Source organism: Tetrao urogallus, assembly GCF_951394365.1.
Source record: "Tetrao urogallus genome assembly, chromosome: 14".
NCBI classification, from domain to species: Eukaryota; Metazoa; Chordata; class Aves; order Galliformes; family Phasianidae; genus Tetrao; species Tetrao urogallus.
The window spans coordinates 16,432,980-16,456,020 of record NC_136827.1 but is presented as its reverse complement, the minus strand read 5'-3'; the positions used below and the strand labels follow the sequence as shown (position 1 = coordinate 16,456,020).

The 23,041-nt window shown below is 46.2% G+C and overlaps 2 protein-coding genes across 2 annotated transcripts; one reads left to right on the top strand and one right to left on the bottom strand.

Moving 5' to 3' along the window:
* Positions 1-378: 378 nt before the first annotated feature.
* KIF3A (kinesin family member 3A) lies at positions 379-15,990 on the top strand (the record flags this gene model as incomplete). The annotated part of the gene is made up of 18 exons (XM_079542279.1): positions 379-384; positions 1,387-1,669; positions 2,978-3,122; positions 3,319-3,403; positions 3,899-4,004; positions 4,690-4,829; positions 5,705-5,902; positions 6,270-6,444; positions 7,502-7,603; positions 9,195-9,266; positions 12,068-12,224; positions 13,038-13,218; positions 13,530-13,640; positions 14,333-14,458; positions 14,888-14,941; positions 15,082-15,150; positions 15,336-15,460; positions 15,942-15,990. 18 exons carry the CDS (start codon positions 379-381, stop codon positions 15,988-15,990), a joined length of 2,184 nt encoding a protein of 727 aa, XP_079398405.1.
* Positions 15,991-19,777: 3,787 nt separating this feature from the next.
* Positions 19,778-21,913, bottom strand: LOC306951750 (uncharacterized protein; the record flags this gene model as incomplete). Its single annotated transcript, XM_079542278.1, has 5 exons — positions 19,778-19,792; positions 20,207-20,287; positions 20,536-20,664; positions 21,591-21,638; positions 21,779-21,913. The coding sequence occupies 5 exons, from the start codon at positions 21,911-21,913 to the stop codon at positions 19,778-19,780; spliced, it is 408 nt and encodes a 135-aa protein (XP_079398404.1).
* Positions 21,914-23,041: the final 1,128 nt, after the last annotated feature.

Below are 23,041 nucleotides of genomic sequence, written 5' to 3'. Positions count from 1 at the left end.
CGGCGCTGAGGCCGTGTCGGCCCGGAGCGCGGCCGGAACCCCGCGGGGCGATCATCGCGCCGGGTTCCATCACGCGCCCTCCGCCGCTCCGTCCCGTGGTTCCCGTGGCGACGCCCCGCCTCACGCCGCGGCTTTGTCCCTCCCACCTCCTCCTCTCCGCTCACGCCATTGGCTGCGGCTCGGCTCCCGTGGTGGCTGGGGGCGGGCCGAGCCCCTCCTTTCCCCGCGAGCTATTGGCTGCGAGGTCTCCGCAGCGCGCGGTGATTGGCCGAAGCCCTGGGCAGTGGGGGCGGGCGCAGGCGCGGTGCTGTTATTGTTCCGCCGTGCGGCCCCGCGGCTCCTGCGACCGGCGGCGATTCGCGGCCGCGCTGCGCCGCCATGCCGGTGAGCAGCGCCGGGGCACGGGAACGTGGGGCGGGCTGGGAGCGGGATGGCGGCTGGGGACGCCGCGGGCCGCTTCTCGCACTCTTTGATTTTTCACTGACGGGAACCGCGGCCCGTGGGGATCGGTGGGGCGGCGCGGGCCCGGCGCGGAGCCTTAGAGGTGACGGCGCGATTCTCCGTGCGGCTTCACTGCTGCATCTGTGCCGTCCTGGGGGGGGGGATGTGGGGTGCGGGATGTGGGATGCGAGATCCCTCCCCACCCAGATGGGAGCAGCTCTGCGTCTGTCAGAGCCTCTGCTAAAGGCCCTGCGGATGTGGAGGCGAGGAGCTCGGGAGCGGTTTGTTCCTTGCTGACATCCGAGGGTTTACAAACGGCTGAGTGCTGATCCGTGGCATCGCTCAGCGGGCGGCACCTCGGGCTGCGACCAGCGGCTTTTGGAGCTCCTCTGTCAGGAGAAGCGTTGTCAGCACTGTCAGTCAGCTCAGTGTCCAAATCCGCGTCTGTAACCGAGAGAGAAAGGCTGTGTGAAGTCCTGTGAGCCAACCTTTGAGTTTTCAGAGTCGTTCACCTTCAACAAACGCACTGAAGCTTGTCTGAATTCCCTTCAGCCAATGCCCGCTGCTATCTGCTGATGTCATCGGTGAGGTTTGAGGTTGTTTCCTTGTGCTCCCTATTCGGACAACAAGCTCCGTGAATTTAAAGGAGTGGCACAAAAGCCTCTGCTTCCAGCAAGCTGTTTGCAGGCACGAAGTTGTTTGCTGAAGGATTTAACAGATGAATGAAATTCTCAGGTTTTACTCATTTGGTTTCCGCAGTTGCAAACAGAAGATTGCTTTGACAGAGTAAGTGCAGGGTATTCCCTTAGCTTTAATTATAAACCAGTCCTGGGCTAAGTGTGGCTTTTATGCTTCTGCTGAGAAGCATGCGTCTACAGCTTAAGCACATGGGTTTGTTACAGGAGTGCTGCAGCCTGTGAGTGTTTTGCCTTTTCATAATTGCAGATCAACAAGCCTGAGAAGCCGGACAGGCCAGAGAGCTGTGATAATGTCAAGGTGGTTGTTCGGTGCCGGCCCCTTAACGAGCGAGAGAAAGCGACGGGGTACAAAATGGCAGTCAGCGTGGATGAGATGAGAGGAACCATCACAGTCCACAAAGCAGACTCGTCCAATGAACCTCCCAAGACATTCACATTTGACACTGTTTTTGGACCAGAGAGTAAGCAGCTGGATGTCTATAACCTAACTGCAAGACCTATTATTGACTCCGTCTTGGAAGGCTACAATGGTAAATTCCTGGTTTATTTCATCTATGTTCCTTGTGCTGTTGGTGTCCCCGATGATCTGACAGGAAGCCTTCTTTTACGAGGGCCACATCTCTTGTTTCTATTCCGGCCTCTGACCTGCAGCAACCAGATGGTGCTCCTTACTGAGTACCACCATGGTGGTGTGTGCTGAGGTTGCTAACAGTGGGAGACAGCAGTGAGCAAGTGAGGCTGGTGAGCTGTATGTTTTCATTCTCTGTCTTCTGTCTGCAAAGGAGATACACTTTATTTCATTATCAGAATTCTCAGCGACTCTTGGCTATACAGTTTCAGTACCCCAGCAGCTGCCATGGTCCTGCAGTATCTAGGTATGCCTATTCTTCTTGTGCATATAAGTGCTGCATTTTCATCTCTAAAACTTGCTGTTACAAACTAAGATGACTAGTTACACCCATCAGCCCTGCCTGGCAGATAATTGGTTGCTTCCTGCAGCTGGGAAGAACATGTCCGTGGTTTGTGTGTGTTTGTTATGCATGCAAATACAACGTGTAGAAGAAAGAATACTGAAATAAGGTAACAAATTACTGCTTTCTGTAACTGCTTCTGATCTGTGCTGTAAGCAACAGATTAAGAAGGTTTTTAAAGGTTTGCAAAATACCTAATAAGCTTTTGTGCTAACACACCCATCGTCAGCTGATTAAAATTCATTTCTTCCCAACAGTAATGCCAGTGACTTGACAATGAGCTTAATTTGAGTTGAGCTCATTTTGTGCTGGGACAAAATTAATTAACCTCTGTGTTTCTGGAATGTCTGGGCTGAGGTCTCAGTAAACTCTCTCGTTGGTTTCCTTGGGGATGGTTATCTAGTCCAAACTGTGGCTGCATTTGCAGTTTCAGAGCTGGACACTTGTACTGCGACCTGTGTTGTGGGAGCCTCATGTTTCTGCTGTGGCTTGAAGTGCTAGCAGTCGTTTTGTGGTTGGTATATAATGATCTTTCTCTAATTGACGATGCTCTTAATTAGTCTGATTTTAATTATTTGCGTGTGAGCCATAAGTCTACTGATTCTCAACCCTTTAATTGCTCTATACAGCTCAAACAAGCTGACTACTTCTTAAATATTTTTCAGGCTGGATAAAGCAGTGGCTTGAACATTTTTGCCGTGGTTGTCCAGCATTTCTGTTTCTCATAGCATTGACAATGCGTACTGGAGAGGGTGAAAAGTTTCAAGTCCATAAAAATGTGTTTAGTGCTATTAGGCTGAGAATTGATGAGGTAAAACTACAGTTATACAACTGCATGACATTCATTAGTATGTTCTTGTTCTTCAGGCACTATTTTTGCATATGGGCAGACTGGAACAGGCAAGACTTTTACCATGGAAGGGGTCAGAGCAGTTCCTGAGCTTAGAGGCATTATTCCAAATTCCTTCGCCCATATATTTGGTCACATTGCCAAAGCAGAGGGGGATACAAGGTAAACACCTTCCTTTACTGCTCCTGTCTTTTGTTTGTCCATCTGGAGAAGAAGCCTGACCTCAGTAATGACTTAGGCCATTCTTGATGGGGTGGCAGGAATGTATTTATGTATGGGTGCTTTTTCTTTGCATTCCGTGTCTCCTGGACTTTAACAAATATCTTGTTAAGAAAGCTTCCCAACTGTTTGCCTTCAGGTTTTTAGTTCGTGTGTCTTACCTGGAAATTTACAATGAAGAAGTGCGGGACCTGCTAGGAAAAGACCAGTCACAGAGATTAGAGGTGAGCCTGCTCTTCTGAATCTGATGCTTGTTGCACCTCCTTGAGCAAGATTATTGGAAAGACCAGAGAGCATCTGAAGGGAGCCGGGAGGTTGGACTCCTCAGTGTGTGCAGTGTTTCCTTTGAGATACAGCAGCAGTTGGATATCACCATGATTTCTCTGAGTCTCTTCAATTTGCTCTGTTGTACAGTGAGAAAATGGCTCTCTGCTGAGTCAGTTTCATCCGTGCAGTTCTCCTGCAAAGGCCTCTTGGCAGTCATTCTAGGACTTAGTGAGATTTGAAATCTGAGATTTGAAATCTGTATTTGCCTCTAGGGAGGACCAATGAAGTATTATCCTGCTTGAGTCTTGATTCCCTAGCTATCCTTTTGGAGTACTGCAGTGTTCTCTGTGCAAACTAGAATCTGGGGGAGTAAATCACTGTACTAATACAGTGCCACTGAGATTTGCTGTGTGGGCTCTAAGCATGCTCCCTCTAAACTGTTTTTCTCTTAGGTTAAAGAGAGACCTGATGTGGGAGTTTATATCAAAGACCTTTCAGCTTATGTCGTAAACAACGCAGATGATATGGACAGAATCATGACTCTGGGCCACAAGAACCGTACGTAGTCCCACAGTGGGCAGGCTGACAGCTCTGTCAGACAGAGTGAGGGTCTGATTTTGAGACTTTGAGATCCTGCTTCTAGACCTGATGCTGTCTGATGTCCCTCCCTAATGCCTTTTGTGCAGGGACAGGTGAAGTAGGCTGTGCCTCAGTCAGCCAGGCAGGGGGAAGCAGTGAAGGCAGTCAGCATTGTCAGGGCTACGAGTGCTTGTCATGGTTCTTTCCTTCTGTTCTAATCTGGATGACCAAAGACTAGCCCTGTGTTGTGAATAGAAGGTTGTTGATGCTTTCTGGAAGACTTAATTAAGCTCTTTTATAAAGTAAAATTCTGAGTTACTGTTGCTGCTCATGTGGATTGCTTTGCTCTTATTTATTTAAAAAAAAAAAGCAGCTTTTTGCATGGATCAGCTGCCAAAGTGTTAGGCTAGTGACTTTTTTTTTTTTTTTTTTAATAACTTTTAAAAAGAAACAAATGAGAGCTACTGCTGCTCTTGGATGGGACCTGTGGTCAGCTTGGACCTACTGAAGGCAGCAACACTTCTAGTCTAGGCTGTGCTACAACTTCAGTGTCCAGCACAGTTTGCTGAGCCTGGGCATCTTTTCCATCTTCTGAAAAAATGGGTTGCGTGTAGAGTTGGGATTGAATCGAGTGTGATTCGTTGATCTTTTTCTCAATTGAAAGGTTCTGTTGGTGCCACAAACATGAACGAGCACAGCTCTCGCTCGCACGCCATCTTCACCATCACCATCGAGTGCAGTGAGAAGGGAGTTGATGGGAACATGCACGTGCGCATGGGCAAACTGCACCTCGTGGATCTTGCTGTGAGTAGAACCAGCAGCTGCTGCCACAAAACGTGGTGGGCATGGCTCCTCAGGACTGTGAAAGGCTTTGAAGCCTGGAATTCTGTCTGACAGTTGACTTGTAGGGAGTATTCGCTCAATGCTTTAAATCAGATGTGTGCCAGAAAGAGCCTCTAGGGTATGTGGCCTTGTGCTGTATGAGGGCTCTGTTCTTCCTGTGAAGTAGTTGTAAATAATATAGACTGCACTGGAAAGAGCATGCTGGATATCAGAGCTGGATCTTTGCAAAGTTGTTTTTTTCCAGTGTAATCATCCTTGGGGGATTGTGACCATGCAGTTCTTCACTAGTGCAAGTTCCCACCCTCTGTTGCTCACTTTGAACCAAAGTAGTTGTGTTGATAAAAGGCTTTGTAGCCCAGATTGTACACTGGAGTACCTTCACTTGGAGAACAGGCAAGGAAGGGAATGCTCAAAGCCCTGTGTGCTATCTGTTACTTTATTTACATGAGGTGTGTTTATGTCACACTCTGAAACTACCTGTAGAACAATTGCAGTGTCACTTCATTCCCTTGACCTTGGGTAGAAAAGACAGGAGCTGAGGTGCCTTGTAACTGCTGACTTGTTTCTAACAATATTTTCATTCACAGGGACAAAACTGTATTTTTCTCAGTTGTTACCTCCAGCAATTCAGAATTTGCTGGCACCGAAAGCTTCAGTTGGCACCTGTCACTTGTCTTGTTAATGATGTCTGAGGTATATAGCTAGGTCCTCTAGTAATGATGGAGGTGCTTTGTGAGTTGACCATTAGCAACAATTTAGGGGTAGCTATGCTATCTGGAGAGAGATCACATGGCAGGTTTTGTTGCAATTGCTTTTGCTTCCTTTTCCTTTTCCAGGGTTCTGAAAGACAAGCAAAAACCGGAGCAACGGGGCAGCGACTGAAGGAAGCTACTAAGATCAACCTCTCTCTTTCTACCCTGGGGAATGTCATTTCTGCACTGGTGGATGGCAAAAGCACTCATGTGCCCTACCGCAACTCCAAGCTTACACGACTCCTTCAGGATTCCCTGGGGGGCAACTCTAAAACCATGATGGTAAGCTCTGAGATGCTTTCGTAAATTGCAGCTGTTCATACAGGGATAGCATAGTGACTTTGCCATGAGAACAGCCTGCCATTTACCTGTTCTTTTCGGAGCATCGCAGTTGAAAAAACCTTTTGCATGCTTTTGGTGCCTCCTGTCTGCACAGGCAAGGATCTAAACAGGATGTAAATACACATGTGTAAGATGAAGTACAAGCTGTATTTAGGCAGACAAAAGCAACCTCGATGTAAAAGCAGCAGGAAGGCTTGGGAAAGGATGGCAGTACCGTATTGTTGGAGCTAAGGCTGGGTTCCTGTGAGGTCATTTGTTCTGGACTCTGATTCTTTACGCTCCATTAACTTGTTCTTCCATGTGTTAGTGTGCAAACATTGGTCCAGCAGACTACAATTACGATGAGACTATCAGCACTCTGAGATACGCAAACCGAGCCAAGAACATTAAGAACAAGGCCAGGATTAATGAAGACCCCAAGGATGCTTTGCTGCGTCAGTTTCAGAAAGAAATTGAAGAGCTTAAGAAAAAACTGGAAGAAGGTGAGATTCCCCTTCCACCTAGTATTTCTCTCCAGACTGATGCTCGTTCTGCTTCTGTGAGAAGTCTTGACCATTTGAAAGTGTCTCGTGAATTCAGTAGCTGATTGCAAGTCATTGTTCTGGCCCTGATGACCCAGCAGGATGCTCCCAGCGCAGGGCCTGGCTTTGCTCGCTAGGTGGCACTTGGCACTAGCATAAGGTGGTGGATTCTGGACTGAATTTAGTGTGTGCTGAGAACCTGAGGGGTCTCTGGGTATGATTGGATGTGGTGTAGGGATTTAAAGTGCGTGATAACGAAAGCTAAATGTTTTCTTTGCTTGAGGTGAGATCCAATTTGGACTAAAATGAAATGAATTTGTGTGGCTAGAACTGAGACTGACTATCTAATTAGTGCGTAGAAGAAACAAGAAGCTTCTTTAAGCTTTGGAACTTTATGGGCTTGTGATATTGATTAATCCACCAGCATTCAAGGATCTTTCCAGAAGGATTCTTCCTGAATAATGCCCTTGATATAACATCCATCTCCAAAGATGCTCACAGCACAAAAGAGCTCTAGCAGTAACTCCAGTAAGGCTTACTGCTTGGAACTTCTGCCATTAAGGAGAAGCAGGAAATAGCAATGCTTTCTTCAGGGCCTGGAATCTAGACATAGCTGTTTCGTCCCTAGTGTGCTACAGGTGACTTCTTAAAGTTGTAGGTACTGAACTATAGAACAGATAGCGTTGTTCATTTGACCATTTTCTGCCTCTGATGGAAGTGAAGGTATTGTGAATTTCTTCTAAGCAAACATAATGTAGCATTTCAAGGATACGAGGGTACTTACCATAGTGAGTGGTACTTACCATACGAGTGGTACTTACCATACACACTGACTTGGCAGCATTATATGGCATTATATAGCCTTAATTTTCCAAAGCTATTGCAAGCCATCTCCTCGAAAGTGATTGACTTCTGCTGCTACTCATAGGCTGATATCAGACACTGCTGACTTCAGGTAAGTGCTGCTGTCACAATAACAAGTCAATGAAGCATCAAAAAGCATACTTTTTGTTTCTAGGAGAAGAGATATCTGGTTCTGAGACAAGTTCTTCTGAAGAAGAAGATGAAGAGGATGATGGGGAGATTGGAGAAGATGGGGAGAAGCGGAAGAAACGGCGGGGTAAGGCAGCAGAGAATCCTGTCAGTGCCACCAATTTCCTTTTGCCCAGCAGCTTGTGTCAGGAACTGTAGAGCCAGGCAGGGAGAAGTGGAGTTGTAGGGCTGCCCTACTGCCGCTGCAATTATCATGCCTCCCTAGAAACACGGCTCTTTGGTGCCGTCTCTGTAGCCGACGGCTCCGCTCCTGTGTGGTATCTGCTTCCACTTGGGTAGCTGTGCTTGTGGTGACATCCTCTTCTGTGGTGGTTCCCTGGTTGCCGCAAGGTGGCTGCGTATGGCTTGTGACTCATGTTGTGGAACTTCCCCTCTCATTGAGATGGGAGGAGGAAGACACCAAAAATCAGAGGTCGGCAGATGTATTCCTTTATAGCCATTCTCATGGCTTAGGTGGGGATTTTGGCTGTGGTGGAGGCAAAGGATTCGTCTGTCCTGTGGATGTTCAGTAACTGGCTTCATTCTGGCGTCCTATTTTATGCTGATAGAGGAAAAACTTGACCTTTGGGGGTGTCTGTGTGCTAGCTGAAAAGCTAAATGGGAGCCACACATCCCTTATTTGGGGACACTCTGGAAATCCCATGGCAAAGTCTACTTTATCCTACACTGTGATAAACTAGCACGTAGTGTCTAAGCCCCAGAGGATGCTGCTGAGCCTAGAATTGCAGGTCACTGTACCATGGAGAACTGTAGGGAACCTGCTGCATCCCCTGAGCCTTTGTTTATTCATGGGGAGTAGGGAAGTCAAGCCCAGTGCTGTGCTTTAATTTCCAATTTGTCCAGTAAACGCTGGCATTTCAGCTGACTTCCTGTCTTAAATCACTCGCATCTCTTTAAACAGCATTCCTGCATTAAGTAGATTCCCCTCATTCTGATCTGTCTGTCCAAGCAGAATCATAAATGACAATTCCAAGCCTCGTGTTGGTTGTAACACACCATTTTACTTCATTTTTCCCCGTTGGTGCTTTCTAGAAGCAGGAGGATCAACAGATTGACCATTCTGTCCATCAAGGAATAATTTCTGCCCAAATCTGCCACAAGAGAAAGCTGTCTTTAAAATACTGCTTGAAAAGAACAGAGGGGAAATAGCTGTTGCTTAATGAGAGCAGCTTGTTTGGAAGTTAAGTTCCCTAAGTAAGGCTGTGCTCAGCAGGAGCTTGCACAGTAGCTGATCCTCAGCTGCGTAAGCTGATTCTCTCTTCTAGACTGGGAAGTGTACATTGCCATGTACACTGGGAAGGATCCTGGTCACTGAATCCTCTGTTACTGTAGATATCCACAGCCACCTTCACTGTGATCTGTTTTTCTGTGCTATTGCTTGAAATGGAAGCAGCCTTGGCATGAGATTTTAAGCTATAGGCTTGTTAAGATGGGTTTTAACTGAACTGTCTCTCTGAGCATGCCATTCTGTGCTGGGAAACGATGGCTTTGCAAGCTGAGTCTGGGGGGGATTCTAGCAAATGCTTCCTAATGAGAACTCTGTGCCTTTTAAAACTATTTTGCTGTCTCTTCTGGGTTTCTTTTCCTTAGAACTAACTTCCCATCTGCATGTTTCTTCCTCTCTGGGTTTTTCTGTGGGACTCATTTCTGTTTTCCAGGCAGTAGCAGCAGCAGTAGTTCAGACTCCACATGCTCTGTCATAGAGAAACCTCTGGATAAGTCCTTCACTAGTGAGTGGGAGCTCTTAAGTCCTTTAAGCTTTGGCCTTTCCATGATCTGTGCATTTCATTTTGCAGTGCTGCACTTTTCCCTGCTATGTCTATTGGAAGATGAACCTGAACCTACAATTTGGCTAAAGCATGGCTTTCCTTTGTTGCTTTCACGCTTGAAATGGTGGTTTGATGTGCACATTGTCAGCAAGACGGGGGAATGGCGAGCGGTTCAGTAGGCTTACTTAACAAGATTTAAAGACATTTGGGAAACTTAGGTTGGAAGCTTGCAATTCCTGTTTTAAACAATCCCTCTAAAATGTCAGGAAAAAGTGTGAGCAGCTTTCTTCTTGGAAGGTGTTACGTTATATTGGATGTTGCCTTCCTGAAACTAAGTTTGGACTGAATGAATGAACAGTCAGCAGTTAAGCTACACTAGTTTTGTACTTAGAAGGAAAACTTCTTAACAGTTTGGTTTTATTTTGGCAGACCTTCAAAGAACAACCCAAAACCAGGGCAGTGGTTGCTGCTTTTTCTTCAGACTGCCTCATGAGGTTAAGTTTTTGGTTGCCACAGGAGGGCGCAGTTGAGAAGAACAAAGGGTCTTGATTTCTAGCAGCGAGGAAAGTTTGGTCTGCTCCTGATCAGAGGAAGAAAGCTGTTCCTTTGAAAGACTTACAGTCAGTGTTTGCTTTTAATCACACAAACAAAAAAATCATATTTTGAACTTGTAGGAGCTTTACCAGTCGTTGTGGTTGTAGTGTTTAGCTGTAATCCACACTTCTGTGTGTGGGGAACCTGGGAAGTCCTGCTGTGTACACCTAACCTTTAGTTTACACCTAAATTAATGTTAGTAGCTGTGTTAGTATAAAGCATCAGCTCAGGGGAAGTGGTCACAGGTAAGAAGGCTCATAGCCTAAGTGTGACTTGTGGATAATGGTGATACACTTGGAAACCTGCTTGCTTCAAACTTGCTCTTTTGAAGCTTGCTCAAAACCTGAATATTTCTCTTTGGATGAGGGCAGTTAACAGCAAACCACTGATGGATGGATCAGTCCATCTCCTTCAAGTCTGAAGATGTTGCAGAGGTTGCACTGAGCTTTTGTGGTTCGTCTGTGTGGTTTGGGATATTAACTGTCCTCACGTGTAGCCCTTCTGCATGTGGTGCCTTTCATCTTTTCCCTGTCCTGCTTTTTTTACTGCATTTGCTTCAATAACCAAACCTGGCTCTATACCTCTATGGAAGCATCAGTTACTGCCAATTAACCTACTAATATCTTATGTGCCATTGTCATTATCTTGCAAGAAAATTGGCTGGGTTTAACTTGGTTAAAACTTAAGTCTTCTGTATGCTAAGATTTTGCAGGTAATTTAAGAGAATTGGCTGCCTTCAGGAAGGGGAAAAAACGTTAGGTCTGTTAATGAAGAAGACACCTCCAATCTGTTTCTTAGGGCATGATCTTTGCGGCAGGCTCGTAATGTTACGTTAAGTTCTGCACTGCATTGGATGGGCAGAGGAATGCAGGAGTGAGTTCAAACTATCCTGGACATGCAAAGGACGCTGCAGAAACATTCTGTGCTTTAGCACAAAATGGTGATTCGTTAATATTCACTCTGATGGGGTTTCATTTCTTAGTGATTATTCCGTTTTCTACTCTAGAAACATGCATGTAAAATCAGTGCTTGTTCTGATGCTGATGAACTTTGTTCCAATGATCAAGCAGTAATATATTTTATTTCCTCCGTTGTATGTGTACGCTGCCTCTCTGCGATGTGCTTTCTACTTCCTCTTAATGCAAGATCAAGCAGGTTGGTGTCATTTTGATTTTTCACTAATAGATTTTTCAGCCCCTCACAATACAATTGCACAGCTCGTTCAAGCTCCTCCCACTCAGTGTAGTTCACTGGTCTCCAAAACTGAGAACACACAGGGCTGTGTAACAGCATGTTGGAAACCTTTATCTGCTTCACCTCTTCATGTGATGATCTCTGTATAACACTTCTTGAAATAAAACTTCCAACTTGGGTTACCTGAAAACTAACTGGTGAGGGATTTTCTCTGCAGATCCAGAAATGAGTGTTAGGGATCTAGCTCCTAAATTTAGCAGATGGAAGCCAAGATATTTTCTGCTGTAGCGCTGAGGTCCTTACGGTGCTCTTGTGTGCATGCATGCTTACAGGTGCCAGTGTATCTTTGCCTCTGCTGGAGGTTATAAATGAATATAAACAAAAGTGAATGGCACGAAGACTGAAGGGAAATAAGCCTTTTAGTGAGCAACAACATTTTCAAGCGTGCTTTGACCATATGCATTACATCACTGTGAAAGTCTCTTAATACTAGACAGTTTCTATTAGTATCTAGGCATCTGGATTCTGTGGGTAATTCTCTCATGTCCAGAGAAGAGCAAAACAAAGGGAAGGGTTTGTCATTTTGTAACGAGTAAAGGGGGATGTAAAACTTGTGGGAGACTTGTGGTTTTGGGGAGATCTGTATAGGCTGGGTTCCAATCTAATTTTTTCCTTCAGTTGGTCTAATCTGCGTAATTAAGGCATCCAGGATTCTGACTCAGGCTTCTCTTTAGGCAATGTTTCTTCTCCACAAGTATTCTTCATGTATTTTGTTGTAAGCACTGGAGGCAAATAAGCAAACATTAAAATGGGATTTGAAAGACTGAGATGTGCTCAGCTTGGAATCCATGAGTTCTGACATCGATAACTGCACTTAAACGTTGAATTAAATTTTAACTGGAGGGGAAGAAAAATGCTGTGATACAGAGACTGTATTATTTTTGTGAAATATTTTTTTCCCCACTCTTTGAAAGGGAAAAAGAAAGTTTCCCCTGATAAGATGGTAGAGATGCAAGCAAAGATTGAAGAGGAGAGAAAAGCTCTTGAAACTAAGCTTGATATGGAAGAAGAAGAAAGAAATAAAGCCAGAGCTGAACTGGAGAAGAGAGAAAAAGATTTGCTTAAAGCTCAGTGAGTGCCCTGCTCTGAGTAGTTTTTGTGGTGTTGTGGGTTTTTCCTCCCTTAATCTACAAGTCAGATATCAATATGTGGAGATGCATGGTGAGATGCTAGTCGAGCTTTGTGTAAGCTGAACATCAGCTCTTGCTGTTATCAGAGTGAAAGAGGAGCTTCCTCTGTGCTTGCAGATTAGAGCAGGTAGCAAAAAGAAACTTCATTCTTCTACCACTCTTCTCTTAGCCTTATCTAGTTGAGATGGCCTAGAAACTTAAAACGAATCCTCCGAAACTCTGGAGGCCAGTGAAGAGTAGCAGAACTGCTGTACTTCTTGCTAGTGGGCAGTAGCTGTATAGCAAAGTGGGTTCCTTACAGCCCAGGACCATGTTGTGGGCATGCTCAACAGCTGCTGGAGTTCCTGGCTTATCTCTCAGCTGCACTGTTGTGACCTCGTTTCGCTTGCTTCTGTTCCATTACAACCTGTTGCAGTCTGTCTGCATCCCAGCATCGCTGTGCCTGGGCCCTTGGGGTGGGAGGGAGCACCCTGGGTATCCTGGTAACACCACTGGTGCCTGGCAGCCCCTGACAGAGGGAAACTGCAGCAGGAGAGACTCGTTTGCTGAGTTGGTTTTGTTTGCATGAAAGTGATGGGAGCTGGAGTTAAGGAAATCCCTGTGCACTGCCTCACCCCTACTTTAAAGCCTTTGCAGCTAGGCAAGTTTTTCAAGCCCTATAAGTGCTGTCTGGGATGTAAAAACTGAGCTGAACCTGGCTGCCTTGTGAGCACTTTAAGACAGGAAGTTCCCAACTTTACCTGTCTCTCTCTAGACAAGAGCACCAGTCCCTGCTGGAGAAACTGTCTGCGCTGGAGAAGAAGGTGATTGTAGGAGGAGTGGACTTGCTGGCAAAAGCAGAAGAACAAGAGAAGCTTCTAGAAGAATCAAATATGGAGCTGGAAGAACGAAGGAGGAGAGCAGAGCAGCTTCGCAAAGAACTCGAGGAGAAGGAGGTGGGTTGTGCTCCCAGCTAGCTGGAAGTGGTAGGACACTCCATTACTTGTCTTTGCCTCTTCAAGTGGGTGAAATGTGACTCTACTCTGAAGCTCAGTAGAAATCAAACATTTTAGAGGCATGTGTAACCAGTGCTCACCTGCAGGACAGTGTGATCATTGTGAGTGTCAGCCAGCCTGGCTAAGCCAGGTGTCTGTGCCCTTGGCAAATGCTTTGTTTTGTCCGAGTTACTTCCCTTCCTGTTCATATTGTTGCAAATATTTTCTTTGATTGTGCTAATGTGTGGATGTCTGTTAAATGTTGTGTACAGCAAGAACGCTTGGACATTGAGGAGAAGTACACCAGCCTCCAGGAAGAAGCACAGGGAAAAACAAAAAAACTGAAGAAAGTTTGGACCATGCTTATGGCTGCAAAATCAGAGGTCAGTGTTCCGAAGCATTCAGCTTGTGGTGGAGGAGCTGTAGGTGGAAAGAGCAAGCCATCAGCTTTGTCACTCTGGTTAGAGTGCTACAGTTTAGAAATACTTGTGTGCTGCCTGCTTGGTTTATGCACTGTAAAGAGCAAATTAAGCTTTGTGTCAGATCTGCATGGGGGTACATTGTAGAGCTTTTCTTCAAGGAAAACCATTGGTTATTTCTGAGCAAAATAGAAGTTGTTTGGCAGTCCAGTCTCCTGCCTTGCAGCTGCTCAAACCCACATCTCTTAGCTTGCTGCTCTTTGTGCATGTTGCTCTTATTCTCTCTCAGTCACATTCAATCAGTCACTTGGTTGGTATCAAGCCTTCCTGATTCATGAAAAGCACGTTTTTGTCTTCGGGAGCTGAGATTTTCCTTAGGATGTTGCCAGAGATGGAACTTGTTTGCACACTTTGCCTGCTATTGGTACTTGAAATGACAGAAAGCCAATTTCATCTTTTCTGAGACCAAGAACTTAATGCTGTTTTTAACCATCTCTGAGCTAGAACATTTAGGAGCGTTTATTCTTGAGAGACATATTCTAGTACTTCTAACTAGAGTTTGCTTTCGTTTCCCAAAAACATACAGGCAGAAAACAATTCTTTTAAGTTGTTATTGTGTCATATTAGTTCTGACCTCTCATATGCTTGGTCCACAGATGGCAGATCTGCAACAAGAGCATCAGAGAGAGATTGAAGGCTTACTGGAGAACATTCGGCAGCTGAGCAGGGAACTTCGTCTTCAGATGCTTATCATAGACAACTTCATTCCTCAGGACTACCAGGTACAGATGGGGAGCCGAAGCCTTTGATGTGGTCATATACAGTATTCACTTAGCCCTCCAGCATTATTTAGTCCACCAACAAATGGAATGAATTGGCTTCCAAAGGCAGTGACAGGCAACTTGACTGACACTCGTCTGTTAAGCTGTAGTACAAATGTGCATGTGTGGAAAGCCCTTACTGCTCTTGTGATTGCATCGACATAATGGTAAATCCATGCTTTAGTAGGAACTTCATTGTGCACAGCTTGGGAGTGATGTTTTTTTGTGGCCTTCAGACTGTAAAATAGGGGTTTTGAATGTGGTATGGCTGCCTGGATTAAAAATACCTTGGAGTGGTCAAGGCTGTCCTTAAGCAACTTGTCTTGGCTTTTGGGATGCATCTGGAGTGTAGGTTGTGCAACTCTAACAATGACCTTATCTTCTGTCTAGGAAATGATTGAGAACTATGTTCACTGGAATGAAGACATTGGAGAATGGCAGCTGGTAAGCTAGCTTACATACAAGCTAATGTTAGCATAAGCTTTTGAGGAGTTTAACTGAGCCCAGAGATAAACTGATGGAGCTGTACAGCGCTCAGTAAAACTGACTACATTTCACTAATGGGCCTTTCTGGTTTTTTTAAGAAATGTGTTGCATATACAGGAAACAATATGAGGAAGCAGACTCCTGTCCTGGACAAGAAAGAAAAAGATGTGAGTAACTCTTAATGAGCTTTTATTGAACTGCGTAGGTTTAAGTTCTGCTTTCTGTGCATTCCCTTTGTATTCATGGGAAAACTGTTCAACTTCAGTTTTCTTGTTGGAAGTCTTTCTGGTGTTCCAAAAGAGCAGCTGATCAACCTACTAAATAGTTCTGGTATTTTGTTATTTTTCCTTAGCCCTTTGAGGTGGACCTTTCCCATGTTTACTTAGCTTACACTGAAGAAAGCTTGAGGCAATCTCTGATGAAGCTAGAGAGGCCGAGGACTTCAAAGGGAAGATCCAGGCCCAAGACTGGTCGAAGGTGAAGAACTTTGGAGTATCTGTATGTAATGGGGAGTTTTCCCAGGGAAAGGCTTAAGCTGGTGTCTGCAAACTTGAGACAAATGTTTGATGACTTACAGCTAAGAGAAAATGCTAAAATTCTGCATGATAGAAGGGTTACTGATGTCAAGTGTAGTAGAACCAGGCTGAAATCTTTCACTGTGGTAAAATATTGTCCAGAAAGTTTTGTCTGTGGGGGGGGGTTTGATTTCCTGCTTTCACATTCCCCTCTTCTGGCTGCTTGTTTTTATTTCACTGATTGCTGGTTCAACACACTGACAGTGTGTTTTATTGCTGGAAAGTTGGGGAAGATTTCAGCATGGCTGCTCTGCTGCTTTGTGACGAGGTCGATGATGTGTAGTTCTGACCTGAGAAGTGGCTGCTCCCTGCCTTTCCTGGACAGTATAATGATGTGTGTGGTATTATTGTTTTTTTTCCTTTCCTTTCTGCTCTCCAAACAGAAAACGTTCTGCAAAGCCAGGCGCTGTCATTGACTCCCTGCTGCAGTAGGTGTGACGTGTTCAGAATTGCCGTTAAAGCAGTGAGTGTGAAAGGTTTGGCCAGAATATGGAAGTTGAGATGGCACAGTTTGAAGTGGCTGTAGAATCCATGCCTTGCTGGGATGGAGCTTTAATTAAAAAAAATATATGTATTTTTCCTTAGTTGCCTGTATACTGTATGTTATATTAACATAATATTAAACTGGTATATTTTATGGTTGTGGAATTCCATGTGTTAAACAATGTGTTGTGCAGGGAACTATTGTTGGTAATCCTTGAAATGTAGAGGAAATGAGGACTCTAGGTGTGTTCAAGTACTAGTCATAATAGCTCCAAATGGTCGATGGAATCCTAAAACTTAATGCTGGTAAATCTGTGTCCTGCTTTGCACATCACTGGCAGCTTTCACTGTTGTCTTCTGTTGCACTGATCCGTTTGAATGTGGTTGCTGCAAACCTTTGAGTTAAGAGCATCGAGCCTTTTTATTTAAATATTTCACTGTAGTTATTAAGCTGATCATGTTGTGTATTTTGAGACACAACTCTATTCATCTGCAGTCTTGCTGTACCAAAAGTAGTTGGGTAGAAGAGTACTTAGAGCTACATTAGCCTGAGGTTTGTGGGAAGGGACCATGCTCTGTTTAAGTGCAACACTAGTAGTCTAGTGCTTTGATTTTTGTCTATTTGTGTGATCTGCTGGCAACGTGGAGAGTGAGGGCTGATGCACAGATAAGAGAGCTGTTTTCCTCCTCTGAAGGCTGCATTGCTGCATTGCTTTGGCTGCTTTTCATGCTTCTGAGCTGGAAGTGGTTTCAATTGGTGTGAATTGTTTTGTCGTGATCTGGACAGCAGAGATTATTTGAGGGGAAGGCTTTAACACCAGGGGGACTGAACACTATGGCTCCATTTGTCTCACCCCTGGCCACAGCTGAGGATGAATTTCTCCTGTGTTAGAATAGGTGTGAATTTCCCAGTTGTCCCAGTGCTGCAACATCCCCTGAAATAGCTGATGCTGTTCATGTCTGTGTGCACCATCTCCTCTTTCTGACTGCTTTGAGGGGAAAGAAATCTGGTCTCTGCTGATAACCATTTATGGTGGCTGCTCTTTTTCTTTGCTTTTTGTGCTGCTAACAGACACTGAACCTCTCAATGCATTGCTTTTGCGTCACAGAAATGAATCTGCTTTGGGCTGTGTGCTGCATCAACTCCTGCTGGAGTGCAGCGGTTGCAGGTACCTTAGCAGTTCCTGTGTCAGTGTGGTGTTAATTAGGTATGATTTTCATTTAATCTCCGTGTTTCCTAGAGTTACAAAAAAAAGCTGTGATTAATAACACAGACTGAATACTAGAGCTTGGTATAAGGAGCAAGACAACTCCTTGGTGTCTCATGCCTGATCGTAGCCATGTCTGCAATTACCAGAACATTCCTGTGAAGTGCTGACTGCACTTGGAGCAGATTGCCCTTTCTCATGGTCACAGTGTTGAGCTGGATGCACCTCACCAGTCTGTAGCAGCTCCAGCTGTGACAGTTACCATGGGTCTTGCAGGGGCACCTGTTGATCTGGAGCTGTATTCAGTGCAATTCAAAAAGAGCTCTCAGCTTCCCCTGTGCTTTTTCTGAAGTGTTTCTTCAGATTGTGCTGGGGGAGGAGAACCTGGTCGTCATCTTGGGGGCAGAGGTGAGCAGGCCTGGTTTTGTCACCCAAATGCATCAAAGCTACGACTGCAAACACTGGCAGTTCTTTCTGGTCCAGCATTTGGGAAGAGGTGAGGAGTCAGGATTTTTGTCTGATTGAAACTAGTCAGATTTCTTCTCGAGGAGTTCACCTTGTTTTGAATGTGCTTCAGCTAAGAATATCGTGGTGAATTTGACATCTAAGACAGACTGGAAATATCTCAAATGCCAGTTTAGAAACAGGCAGGGATGTTCTGGACTGAGCAGAGAACAAGGGCAAACTTTATTTCCTCTTGTTTAATGTGTTGCTGTGCTTTACTCTGTTGAATAATCGGTTCTTAAGGGTGTTTCTCCTGAACTGTGCTTCAATTCTCTGAATTCTTCACTCAGCAGATCATCAGCAAATGAAAACTGGGACTGTGCATCCTGACTCTGCATTTACAGCACGTAAAATCTAACTAGGAAGGGTTGAATTCCTGTTATTTCTGCTGAAAACAGAAGTGCTCTGCATGTTTTAAAGACCCATGAGGCAGAGAAAAACTTCAAGTAAATAATGGCACTGCTTTGTAATTAGATTTGGGAGGAACTGGTTGTGATTTCCTGGTACAGGGGCTTGTTTTGGAGAACAAATTCTCTGCTCTTACCAGAGGACTTTGTTTTGATGTAGAACAGTCTTCATGATGATCTGTCAGCTTGGCTTTACATTTTCACTGTGCTGTTTTGCTTAAGTTTTGGAAACTTCCTTTCAAAACAGAGCCCTGCTTGCAGGTTTGCTGTATGGGCCCTCTCTGCAGCTCTGGACAGTCTGCAATAATGTCAAATGTCCCTTTGCCATGTCTTAAAGGAGAAGGACTGAAGTTTGTGTGTGTTTTTGATGGCTCAGTTGATGGAGCCATCTTCATCCCAGGCCCGTCCATGCCACTTAACTCTAGCATGCATATAATGTCTATTCATTCCTTGCATCTCGTCACCAAAGCTTCCCCTCATTCCAGCAAATTGCAGAGAGTTTCTCTGGCCGTGTTGTTCAATGCTGTGTAAATGAATCATTTCAGAATTAACTTGTTATGGAACCTTTCTTCAGGTTCAAGGGAAGTGAAAATGGTCCTTAGTGCCTTTCAGTAACTAACTCAGCCTGCACACCCAGCTCTCACCTTTCTCAGCAGTTCTGCTTAGCTGGTTCTGTACAGAAGAAAAACTGCTTATCTGTTTGTATAACGTGTCTGGCTATTTATTTGTTTTCCAACTGTTTATTTTAATACCCTTTGTTGTATGGTTAAATTTTATTCCCTACGCTGTACATATCAGTATTGTGTTCCTGGAGCATGAAATAAAATTGTTGATTCCTAGTTCTCCCCCTCTACCTGTTTTTCAAAGAACTTCATCCATACAGCCTCTGTGTAAATCCTTTGAGAGGCAGAAGTGACGCCAGGAGGGGCAGCTGGAGCAGTGCAGTCTGCAGAGCTGTAGGGGGGCTTGCGGGGATGCTGCTGCAATGGTCTGTCACGAGAGCTGCAGGCAGGGCAGCATGAGAGCGGGTTCAGCAAGACTGCAGAAAAGAGGAGGACTGGGAGATGCGCCCCATGGAGCAGCACCACTGCTGGGAGGGTCCTGAGCTGCCCTGGGAGCAGGAGAGTCTGAGCAGGAGCCACTGCACTGAACCGCAGGCAGTGCTGTGCATGGCTCTGCCTTGTGTGCGTGCACTGAACAGCTGCTACTGATGAGCAGACTTCTCACCCTGACCCTTTTCCTTGAGCTACAGTGCAGGCCTGGTGCCCCCTGCACAGCATGAAGTCGTTACCTGCAGTGATGTTTCCTTTGCCTTGCATTTCTTCTGGAAGACGTCTCAGCCTGCGCACGCAGCAGGTAACAGGTTTTCTGTGGTCTGCTAACTCTGCAGCTTCCCTGAGTATTCTGACTCAGTTGATGCACAAACCAAACCCTTCAGTCCTGGGACTTTCCAAGGCCCTTTCCTACACCATGCCAAAATTGCAGACTGATAGACCTGTGAGGCTGCCCTCTGCTATTGGGGAAAGCCTGACCACTACCACTGCTTTGAATTGTCCCTTCCATGGCTTGCTTTTGCTATGTTCTTTCCCTATTCTTTCAGCTGCAGCCTCTTTACTCTTAGGCCACCAAAGGCTATGCCAGAGCATTAAATGAGGGGGGAGTCAAATATGTCAAACACTTAGCAAGGGACTTGCTCAACCCCATACTCATTTTACAGCCCTCCCATCTCTCTAGCTTTAGCCACGTGATTCTGTGAAGTGTGGGCACTGCTTGGAGCCTGGCTTCTCTTGGGCTGTTTCTAAGCAAAGATTCACTCCTTACAGGTCCACTTCCATCAGTACCAGTGCAGTCTGAACTCTATTCACCACCCCAGCACAGTTTTCTATCAACTTACACTGCAAATCTGCACCCATCTTTCCTCTAGAAACAGTCAGCAAATTTACTCAAAAATATATATATATTTATTTAAAGAATCATTATAAATAATCTTTGGAAATACAGCATCAAATATAATAATTAAAAAGAAAACAATAAATTCTCTTTTACAAGTCGTTGGAGGAATCCATGTAGGTCCCTGAGGAACTTCTCCATTGCAGTAGTGTTGCCTGCTGCTATGGGACACGGTGCCTGCAATGGAAAACAGACTGTGAAGGTGTTGGCCCAGTGCCCTGGTTTTCCTACACGGACTTGGCTGAGAGGAGAACTGGGCAGCGCATGGCTGCAAAGTGCTGAGCAACGTGCCCAGAGTGTGTGTGTGTCAAATAAATGGAGTTGTTGGTGAGCAGCAGAACCCCAGGGTGCAGCAGAGCATCCACCTGCATGCGGTGCCGTGGGCTGAGGGCAGTGGGCTGCCCTGGGGACAGGCAGAGCCTTACCTTGAGGGTGCTGCTGGCATTCAGGAGCTGACGCATGTTGAGGAAGAGGCCCTGCAGGTTCTTGTGGCAGTGCTGGCTCTCCCAGATAATTGTGGAAGCTTCACACAAGAGCTCAGTTCTGCTCTTCATCTGCAAGAAAATGCATGTGGCTGTTTAAGAGACTGCTCTGTTCAGCTTTTCAGTGGGCTAGAACAGCACAAAGAATGCATTTCTAGTCTAAGGGGAAGGTGGCTCAGCCTTCCCCCTCCTCTGTCCCCAGGTGCAGCTCAGCCACATCAGCTCTGGGCCTGGGCTTCGTGCAGCTCTGCAAATCCTCAGCCCCAATGAGGTGAGAAGAAAAGCATCCACAGTGGTGAGGAAATCATTCGGTTGCTTTTCTCGTAGAATGCTGCCTTCCTGATGCTGCCTGTGTTGGGAAATGCAGTGGGTAGGTGGGAGCTGCTGCTGCTCCTGTTTCTTCAGCTTGCACCTCAAATGCCTCCAATAAGCAGCCGGCCTGGGTCTGCAGCTGTCTGACACTTGCCCAAACCCTGCTCCCTTCTCCCTTTGCCCAGGGACCCAGCTCCGCTCCTTGCTTTGTGCCTGCAGGGGGCCCTTTCTGTGAAAACAGGAACTCTGGGGCTGGGCTCTCGCCTTAGGCAGCAATTCTGAGAGCAGAAAGAGGCTTTATTATCTGCCATCGAATCTTCTGCTAACTGAAGAGCCTTCCTCCAGATAAAGGGCTAAAGAGGGATAGCACACCTAACGGTGCCTGAGGCACAGCACCATCAGTGAGTGTGGGTGTCTGAGAGTGACACGGGGCTCCAAGGCAAAGGAAGAAGTTCCTCTCTTCCTTTCTGAAAACCCTGCACAAACAAGCTCTGTGCTGCTGAAGCACACGCTCAGCACTGTGCTCCCCGTGGCCCTTTTGGCTGTAGAAGAACCCAAGTGGTAATGGTACCCCACAGCACTGGCAGGCTCCTCATCCCATGCAGCTCCCACTGCAGACTCCATCCTGCTCTCCCAGCACCTTCCGCAGCCCCCTCTACCAGCCCTTGATCTGGCTTTCCTCTTACCTTACTGTCTTCAAAGATATCTGTCACGTTCATCTTGCCACAGGAAGCCTTGAGAGAAAGAGAAGAGAGGAACAATATAGGGAGATTGATACCAGTGTGAACAACACCTGCAGTCCGTGTGTCTGTCTGCATCTGCATGGAGATCTCAGTGCAGCTCAGCCCCCCTGGCCCAGTGCTGTGCTCCGTACCTCTTTCTGCATGTCCTTCACTATGCGGATGCTCTCCCTCAGCAGCACTGCTGACTGTGAGCGCAATGTGCACACAGCCCCGGGGCCGGCCAGCAGCACCAGCAGTGCCAGCAGGGTGGGCAGCGAGGAGCTCATGGCCTCTATGGCACACCTGTCTGTGCTTTTCTGGGCGAAACATCTCAATTTATGGCTTTAAAATTGCTGAAACGGAGGGAAAAACTGATTTTTTTTTCCCTTATCTGCACTTTCCAAAGTTGCTCATATCCATTTAGGAGAACAGGTCTTTTTTGTACAAGTCAAGATTTTCTTCTGATCTCGCATTACGTTTCAACGTAGGAAATTTCCACCGTTCAGATAACGGTGGTAGGAGGCAGATGGTGCAAAAAGAAAAGTCCGTGCCGCTTTTTGCCTCTTCGTTTCTCCGTATCCCAGGACTTTCTCTCCCCGTGGGGTTTGGGCGCCGTGAGCCGCACTGAGGACCGCAGATGCGACCGCGCGCAGATAACAGAGCAAAGCTGCTTTTTTTTTCCTCTAAATATCCTGTGAGTGCTTCCATCGCTCGCCTCTCCCGTCATTTGACTATCTCCAAATCATGCAAAGCACCCTTGATGTGCACACAGTTTGGTCTAGGTCGTTATCTCCATCTGCACAGGGAGAAACAGAAAGCACTGGGTCAGCACGGGGCACCGGGACCTCCTGACCTGCAGGGAGCTGAGAGACACTGAGGAGTGACAGAGCTGAGAGACATAGAATCACAGCTTGGTTTGGGAAGGACCTCTAAAGGCAACCTGTGAGTTACTTTTAGTGACTCCACAGCGAGCATCCCCAGCTCTGCCAGTGCTCAGAGCCCCCCAGCATGACCTGTGCTGTCTGCAAGATGGGCAGCACTGCTTCTCTGGCCAGCCAGCGCCTCACCACCTTTACATAAACAACTTCTTCCTTGTAGCCAATCTAAATCTCCCCTCTTTGATTGGAGAGAATTTCCTCTTGCCTTGTCCCAACAAACCCTAAAGAGTCTGTCCCCTCCTTTCCCCCAGCCCCTTTAGGTCCTGACTGGCCACAGTGAGCTCACCCCAGAGCCACCTCTTCCCCGGTCTCTCGGGCCCTGTGACACCCACGAGGACATGGGGACACGTGGCTTCATGGCTTTGCCCCAGTGACACAGAGCTGGGGATGCCACGTCCCACCCTGGCACCACCCTGCGAGGTGACAACACCGGCGCTGGTGGCATCACTGCAGGAAACAATGCTGAGAAATTAGCTG